Source organism: Globicephala melas, chromosome 10 (assembly GCF_963455315.2).
Source record: "Globicephala melas chromosome 10, mGloMel1.2, whole genome shotgun sequence".
NCBI classification, from domain to species: Eukaryota; Metazoa; Chordata; class Mammalia; order Artiodactyla; family Delphinidae; genus Globicephala; species Globicephala melas.
Window position 1 is genome coordinate 92656502 of NC_083323.1, and position 9086 is coordinate 92665587.

Sequence of the window (9086 nt, forward strand, 5' to 3'; positions counted from 1 at the left end):
TAAACTCTCCAAAAAGTTAATCGAAGGCAGAGACCTTTTTGTAAAATTCTTCGACAGACCAACAGTGGGTATTTAACTGTAATGCGCTGTCTTGGATTGACTTGAATTAAAAGAAGGAAGAGTCATTAAAATGACTGGGAAAAATCATCTGCCTGTCTCCTTCGAGCAGTGCCTCATGTCTTGAATGATCAAATGGTCCATTAATGTTGACAACCCTTGTTCTGCAGCCTGCTATAACTGGAGTCCTAACCATCATGCAAACGTTGTCACATGCCCGATTTTTATGAAAAAGATCCTGCCTTAGCCTTCAGAAAGCCTTGGTGGAAATTATGACATGAAAATTCATGAGTTTTCTGGAGCCCCTAAGCGAAGATGGTTCTCCTTTCCCAGCAGGATAGAGCTAGGATAGTTTGGAGGGGTTGATAGTTTTGAGCTATTTCATTCAGTAGGTCCAGGTGTCTTCATGTGGGAATCAGAGATATTATAGTGTCCTGCCCAAGACTACCCAACAGGGGTTCTTGAGGGTGCAGGTAAAGTTATGAAGTTATGTTTGCTCCTTTTTTTTTTTTTTTTTTGCACGGGAACACAAGACCATTCTCGTGAGGTCCACCTACAAGTCACCATGAATGAGGACTGCGAAGAGTCCACTGGGGACTGTTACTTCCTCTGTGACACCGCGGGAGCATGGGGCATTGTTCTGGAGTCCCTGGCATCAATTGGCATAGCAGTTACGGTTTTGCCACCCCGGCATTTCTCTTCCTCATGAGAAGGGTTCAAGACCGCAGCCAGTGGAATGTCCTCCCCACCCAGTTCCTCTTCCTCCTGGGTGGGCTGGGGCTCCTCAGCCTTGCTTTTCTGCCTTCCTCATCCAGCTCAACCAGCAGACTGCCCCCCTCCGCTACTTTCTCTTTGGGGTCCTCTTTGCTGTCTGTTTCTCGTGACTCTTGACTCATGCCTCCAACCTGGTGAAGCTGGTCTGGGGTCAAGTGTCCTCCTCTTGGACGACGATTCTGTGCATTGCTATCGGTGTCAGCCTGTTGCAGACGATCATCGCCACTGAGTATGTGACTCTCATCGTGACCAGAGGTACGATGTTTATGGATATGACACCCTGTCAACTCAACGTGGACTTCGCGGTCCTCCTGGTTTATGTGCTCTTCCTGCTGGCCCTTACGTTCTTCGTCTCCAAAGCCACCTTCTGTGGGCCGTGTGAGGATTGGAAGCGGCGCAGAAGGCTCATCTTCCTCACCGCGCTCATCTCCATCATCATATGGGTGGTGTGGGTCTCCATGCTCATGAGAGGCAACCCAACGGGACGACCCTGTCCTCTGCATCGCCCTGGTCACCAATGCGTGGGTCTTCCTGCTGCTGTACTTCATACCAGAGCTGTGCTTTCTCTAGAGATCGTGTCAGCAGGATTGCCCTCTGCAAGGCAATGCCTGCCCACTCCCAGCTTAGGAACGCAGCTTCAGAGCGGAGAATCAGCAACTCTCAAGAGGTACTTTCCTGGGGAGCTTGGGGAAGCTCTCCCGTAAGAGAAGCAGGAGAAAAAACAGGGCAAGAGGAAAGAAAAGGGAATGGTCAGAATTTAGGTGGGTGACGACATAGCTCAAGCCTGGAGACGGGGACACTCAGAGTCAAGGTTAAACTTTTCTGAATAATCAGTTCCTCCGAAATACAGAGATTTATGGGGAGAGGCCAAGACAGAAATGATTCAAAGGCCCTAAATAGAAAGGGTGTGGCTCTGAGTATTCATGCTGGATAAAGAAAGGCACCCACTATAAAATGAGTTCACCAGCCCCAGATTAGGCGTGGGCCATGCCATTGCATGACACATCATGCTAAGTGCAGATGTTCTGGTCATCAAGTGCAAGAGCAACCCTGGCACCAGTGACTGACATTTTTCAAATTTAAGTCTCAAAGCTGACTTGCCCAGATATCATAACAGACTGATCTGTACGACTCATCACCTCATTAGAGTCTCAAAGCCCAACGACTTCTGGATTCCTACTTTGCAAATCATTCACTCCTTGAAAGCCTTCGAGGTTTACACGAAGTGACAGGAGGAGCCATGAAGTCAGAATTCTGAGCAAGAGTCTCAGATGTGTCATCATTAATAGAAATAAAGAACTTGCTTATGTGACATTTTCATCATAATTTCTGGGTCGGATTTGTATCCTTATATAAGACCGAGCCACCTGACTATATGCTGTTAAAGAATAAAATATATTATCCATGATAACAAGGAGGCTTGGACCCCAACAAACGGGGGGAATTAGTGGCTAATTTCGGTTATCTGGAAATACGTCAAAACTCATTAAGCCCTTTCTGAAATATCTGGCCTATTATTCATAACCCAGCATCACAGTTTTACATCAAATTTTGTGTCTTAATAGGCATCTGATTTCTCACAGTGTATTTCTAATGTGCAAAGATGATGTTATTTTATATATTGTATAGCACACATGATGCTCACCAGGCTCAAAAACATGAATAGAAGGTTTCCTTTTAAATCAGACACTTTTCTGAGCTGTAATCTATGGCTAATTACATACTCAAATTCAATCCTGTTCAGATGGAAGCATCCACTAATTCTTTTCAGTTCAGTTGACCACGAGTTGGAAATTGACACTATACATCCTTCTTTTAAGAGTTTTTCATTGCTTTTGATGATGTGAGGTTTGGGGCAGAATTGCAGAGTCTATCTTTCTTTTTTTTTTTTTTTTTTTTTTGTGGTACGCGGGCCTCTCATTGCCGTGGCCTCTCCCGTTGCGGAGCACAGGCTCCGGACGCGCAGGCTCAGCGGCCATGGCTCACGGGCCCAGCCGCTCCGCGGCATGTGGGATCTTCCCGGACCGGGTCACGCACCCGTGTCCCCTGCATCGGCAGGCGGACTCTCAACCACTGCGCCACCAGGGAAGCCCGGGTCTATCTTTCTTGAAACTACTTCTTATAGTTCTCACCGAAAAATAGGATAAAACTTCTTTTGTTTGCTTTGTTGCTGTTATGTTTCCAGGAAACAAAAGTCAGAGAGAGAGAGAGAAAGTTCTTAGAGTTTCATAATACCCAAAACCCACTGGGACTTGTAATGATCAATTTTCCATACGCCCAAAAGACTAGGCAGGTGTTTAAAGTGTTCTAAGAAGTGTCTTAGTGGAAAAGCAAGAGCTTTCAAAAGCACAGTGTTTCCTTATAACTATCCTTATTACTGGAGCGTGGTTAGAAAATCCATTTCTGCCAGTGATAATCATTGTCAACGTAGCTCAATATTTTGTGGCAGAAAAAAAATCGATAGTGTAGAAAAGAACATATAGATTGCTCTCCAAAACTAGGCAGAATAACCAGAAACTTAAGCTTAGAGAAGGAAATCAGAATTTAGGTCACCTAGAAAAAGTACAAATATCAAAAATTAGAAGAAAGATTAAAACGCAAGAAAAAGTACAGGATGACACCTAGCTAGGAAAAACATACAAAGAGATACAAAATAAATAAGAGTCAGACCAGTACAGTATAACAACAGTAACAAAAAGAAAATCCTAAGTGTTGCTGTAGGTCGTGAGCTGACAGTGGGAGCCCAGCTCAGGGGTGTCTGTTTTTGTTTGCCTGAGAAACAATCGTAGTGCTGTGTAAACAGACAAGTGGTCAACTGGAACAATCAGGCCATTGTTCTCAGCACCTGTCAGTCTGACAAAAATACCCTTTCCAGCACTGAGATCCACTGATGAGAAGTGTGGGAGAGGCTGGGTGGAAAACCACAGAGATGATGAAGGGGTTATAACATCAGACCTACGTGGAAAGGTTAGGACAATGAAACTGAGGTGGTAGTTCTTAAGCTCTATGTGTCTTTCTCATGGACATTCAGGTTCTCTCTAAACTCTGTACTGAAACACAACAGTCCATGAGGTGTGCATCTGTCATGTGACTCTTCTGATTTATAGCTATGACTCCAGTCACATAATTATTTGATTTACCACTGGGTTGTGAGACCAGAATTATTCCGTTGAAAGAAGAGTTAGACAAGAGGGAATTAGCAGGGAATTTCACACGTATGAATACCTCTCTCCAAGAGGTTGCTGTCCTGCTTTCTGTCTCCAGCTAAAGACGATGGGTGGAAAGAGACTCAAATCGAAGCACAAAGCATTTAGATTAACTATGAAACTAAGAGTTGGTACCCACTGAAATAGATGAGCAAAGCGGATTAAGGACTTCATTTCCTTGGAAGTCTTTCAAAAGATTAGTCTTTATCTCTCGGAAGTGGCTTAGGGACTTAGTTCGAAGATATAAAAACATCTTGATGGAGAATGAAAATGAAATCAGGCATATTACTACAAAACACCAAACAAAAGGGTATAAATATTCTTTGCCCCATGTTATAAATGTGTTTCTTAAAAACTAGACTGGGGCTTCCCTGGTGGCGCAGTGGTTGAGAGTCCGCCTGCCGATGCAGGGGACGCGGGTTCGTGCCCCGGTCCGGGAGGGTCCCACATGCCGCGGAGCGGCTGGGCCCGTGAGCCATGGCCGCTGAGCCTGCACATCCGGAGCCTGTGCTCCGCAACGGGAGAGGCCACAACAGTGAGAGGCCCGCGTACCGCCAAAAAAAAACAAAAACAAAAAAACTGTAGTCTGATTGAACTTTTAAAATCAAATGCTCTTTTAACTGAGAATTTTAAATGTGATGTAATTTGCAAGGACCTTAAATATGGACTATCAGCTATGAATCTTTGTTTATGAAGGGAAACTCCTGTTCTAATCATTGTCTGCTTTATCTGTTTTAGATGAATTAGAATATTGTTATATCAAGTTTGCTAAAAGCAAGACCCCTGTATGTTTTAAAGGATCACATAATTGTGGGCATTTTTTCTATCCTGTGTTTAAATATCTACAGACAAATCTAGTATGATTTTTTGAAGGTATTAAGACAGAAATAATGAGGCTATGAAATGTAAAAATGGGTCAATGAATATCAAATGATGTAAAACGAGAGAAAAATGTTCTTGCAAACAGAGGTCCTTCAGATTGTTTTCCTTACAGCAAGTACCAGGCATACCAAGTTCTGGCAAACATAGCCTTTTTTGGACAATTCTCAACATTTTTTGCTTCAAGGTGCCCACCTTACTAGGAGAAACCAAATTTGGATGGTCCCAGGCAGTGTCATTTTTGTTTGTTCTTTCAGGGGGACAAGCCTGAAAACCTCTCTTTGTCACCCTCTAGAGCTACAGGTCACAAAGAGTGAACTGGCGTAAAGTACAGAAGAAGACGTGGTCTGGGCAAGATTTGCTTGGTGTGAGGACAGACCAGGCAAGGATAATGACCTTCTCCTTGTCATTATGCTTGGGTGACAGCAGAAAGGGTGCAGACCCTGTCCTCACATGCCCTGTCTTCGAGGCTCAGCTCTGCTTCTTACCAACGTTGAGACCCAACCAAGCTCCCCAGCCTCTGGGAACTTAGGCTCCTCGTAGTGAAGTGATGGTCACAGTGTCCCTGCCCCCTCCAGGTATCAATGTAAGGTCTTACTTACTCAGCTCGGATCCATACCAGGAGCTGGTGGCAGGATTAATAGAGAGAAACACTCGACTTTTTGGTAAATTCATGAACAATAAGTCAAGTTGGAGAACTAGGCTTCTCTGATTATGATCTGGTCTGATGAGAGTATTGGAGGAACACGGGTTACCAAGGGGCTGAGTGGGAAGGAGCCTTGTTATGCTGCAAGGCACAAAGTTAAACCAAGGATTCAGCTCATTTCTGCTGAAAGAAGAATGTTTTATTTTCACGGGATTCAATCCCTCTAAAAAACACCAGTAGGAGAAGGATGTCGGAGCTTCGATTATAACTATACCACCAACACCACCGCCAATAATAATATACAAAGGGAAGCACTATGGTGCTTTCTATACTTCATGTCCTATTCCAAGGGCTTTATAGATATTGATAGATTTAATCTTCAAAGCAACCGTATGAGATAGATTGACTATTATGATCATCATGAAACTCCCATCAGGAAACAGAGGCAACAAAACATTAAGGAACTTGACTGCAGGTAACGCAGCTAACAAGTGAGAGGGCAGAACAGTCCATGCTCTCAGCGCTGCAGCCACCAAGCAGGAACAAAATGACACGGCTACGTCCCAGACCATCAAAGGACAACTATGTATCGAGCAAGGACCTGGTCTAAGAGACAGACGCAGCTCCTGCCTTCACAGAGCTTACAGGCTTGTTGAGGAGACAGATATTAAACAACCATGTGTGATTATTCTACGACAGTATAAAATGGTCTTTAAAAATTATGTCCAGTTTTTTTCTTTTCTTTTTTTTTTGGCCACACGGCACAGCCTGCGGGATCTTAATTCCCAGATCAAGGGTCGAAACCATGCCCCCTGCAGTGGAAGTGCAGAGCCCGAACAACTGGACCGTCAGGGAATTCCCTATGTCCAGTTTTTAAAATTGAACCAAAGCTTGAAGAGTATCAAGGCTAAAGGGACTTTAGAGATGATGTAGTGAAGGCCTTTTATTTTACTGCTGAAGACAGTGAGATGCCCAAGGTCACGAAGGTACAAAGACCCTGAGCCCGTGCTAATGCTTTTTCTGTAGAAAGTGATGATGAGCCTTCAGCCTCTTCAGTTACTAAACACAGACGTGCTTCTCCTGAGCACACAAATGTGATCCCTAGGCAACCTTCCTCAGAAGCTTTAAAAACACTCTTTTTAAAATCACAGATTAGGGGCTTCCCTGGTGGCGCAGTGGTTGAGAGTCCGCCTGCCGATGCAGAGGACACGGGTTCGTGCCCGGGTCCGGGAGGATCCCACATGCCGCGGAGCGGCTGGGCCCGTGAGCCATGGCTGCTGAGCCTGCGCATCCGGAGCCTGTGCTCCGCAACGGGAGAGGCCACAACAGTGAGAGGCCCGCGTACCGCAAAAAAAAAAAAAAAAAAAATCACAGATTAAAACACACACACACACACACACACACAGCCTCAGTGGAGAATTCCTTTTCAAAGGGTCAGGAGCCTCTTTGCAAGCCATTGAGTCTCTTAGTCCTCCTGTGCTGTTTCCAGGTAAATCCGTGACACTAAGCCAGCCCTTCCCTCCTTTGACTTTCAGCCCGAGACAGTGATGGAGCTGAGGAGGAAGTAGCAGTAACCGAATATGGTACCCCCAACTCAGCAGCAGGTAGGTGTGCTCGTCTGCATTCTCCAGGGAAGCACAGAGCAACTCAGTCCTTCCTTAGGAGAGCAGTCAGTCTTCATCTCCAGTGGCTGTACTGACCTGAGCGAGGAGAGGCAGGGCAGGGTCATCCCTCCAGGCATGGGAGCTTGAGCCATCCAGACTGAATCCACACCAGGGCAGTGCAGCAAAGCTAAATCATGCCTTTGCCTCTGCAGGAGGCCCTCCCCATCCCCCATGGCGCTATATTCTGATGCAGGTGAATGTCCCTGAAAGAAAAGGCAGCTTGAAGGGTTTGTGTGAGGGTGAAGAGATGCAAGCTCACGGCTTTTTGCCTTGGGGACGACAGGGGATTATAAATATGTATGAGTGTCAGATCTGTTCTTATTATCAGTTGTCTAAATGTATCCTCTGGGCCATGTTGGCTGCCTCTCTGAGTCACTGTCTAGCTCCAGCAGCCCAGGCTGCCCCGAGAACTGGGCTGGGTCTGTCAGCATCATCTGGATGCCCAGATGGGTGTACCAATTTTTTAAAATTATTATTATTTTTTTTTATGGTACGTGGGCCTCTCACTGCTGTGGCCTCTCCCGTTGCGGAGCACAGGCTCCGGACACGCAGGCTCAGCGGCCATGGCTCACGGGCCCAGCCGCTCCGGGGCATGTGGGATCTTGCCGGACCAGGGCACGAACCCGCGTCCCCTGCATCGGCAGGCGGACTCTCAACCACTGCGCCACCAGGGAAGCCCGGGTGTACCAATTTTAATCCTTGCCTGCAAAAACAGAGGGACACAGCTGAGTAGGACTGGAAGTAACTTGGATTTGTGCCGTGATGGCTTGAAGACACACAAATCCGAACAGCTAAAAATACCACTTTGGGACACAATTGTTTTATTATAAGGATCACAAGTCACTAAGATCCGAGAGGGAAAGCCATGCTCAGGCTGTTTGTTCAATGAACTGTACTAGGCAACTCTAACTAGGTTAAACCCTCTGGTCTGTTATCTGAGAATTTGCCTTTTCCTGGAATGACACACAGACCAGGACATAGCTATATCATTTGCTGTAATTAATCCTCCAGAGGGCCTTTACACGATGAGAAAATCTTTACTATCCCCACCAAGAATTTCTCGGATTATTTTCAGTTTCCAGTAATCCTGCAAAAACATTCTTGTTAATGGCTAAGAGGGAAGATGGCAAAGTAGTTGTGATATGGGTAGGCTCAACAGTTTTTTCTTTTTTTAATTATCAAAAGATTAAATGATGGTGAAATTATAATATTTCAAGCATAGTTTTGGAGAGTATTATCCCCTATGTTGCCTCAGAAAGCTGATGGTGGCATTTCTTCTTTTGCAGACTGTTGATCCCACACAGGAGGATTTCATCCCTTGGGCTAAAGTAAGCCTTCAGCAAGATGCAGAATTATAAAGTCCACAGGAAACACGGGTAGTGAAAACCCAGCAGATCATCCTAACGTAGGATGGGCCACCGGGAAGCCCATCTGCCAGCGAAACATCGGCTCATCCTTCCTTCCCTTCCACACAGTCCTCTCCATCCATCTGGACCCTTCATCAGGACACTGCCCCTTCAAGCATAATTACAATCTTGCTGGCCACCCTACTGTGACTATGTGTCTCTTTCTTCATTCTTTTTCTTGGCTGCGTTTGGTCCTAGTTGCACGCGGGATCTTTGTTCCGGCACTGGAGCTCAGTAGTTGTGGCACACAGGCTTAGTTGCCCCACGGCATGTGGGATCTTAGTTCCCCAACCAGGGATCGAACCCGCCTCCCCTGCATTGGAAGGCGGATTCTTAACCACTGGACTACCAGGGGAGTCCCTCTTTCTTCATTCATGTAACTGAAAGATTCCCTTCCCTAGTAATGCTAGGACAAATTGGCACCTCTTACTAATGGGACCGAAAGACCTCAGTT

General features: G+C 45.7%; 1 protein-coding gene across 1 annotated transcript; it reads left to right on the forward strand.

Annotated features, from left to right (window-relative positions):
• Nucleotides 1-622: 622 nt before the first annotated feature.
• GPRC5D (G protein-coupled receptor class C group 5 member D) lies at nucleotides 623-8584 on the forward strand. Its single transcript, XM_030841443.2, is given in 6 exon segments — nucleotides 623-737; nucleotides 740-855; nucleotides 858-1312; nucleotides 1314-1498; nucleotides 7098-7154; nucleotides 8502-8584. Coding segments are annotated over 6 exon segments (1011 nt in total).
• The last annotated feature ends 502 nt before the right edge of the window (nucleotides 8585-9086 follow it).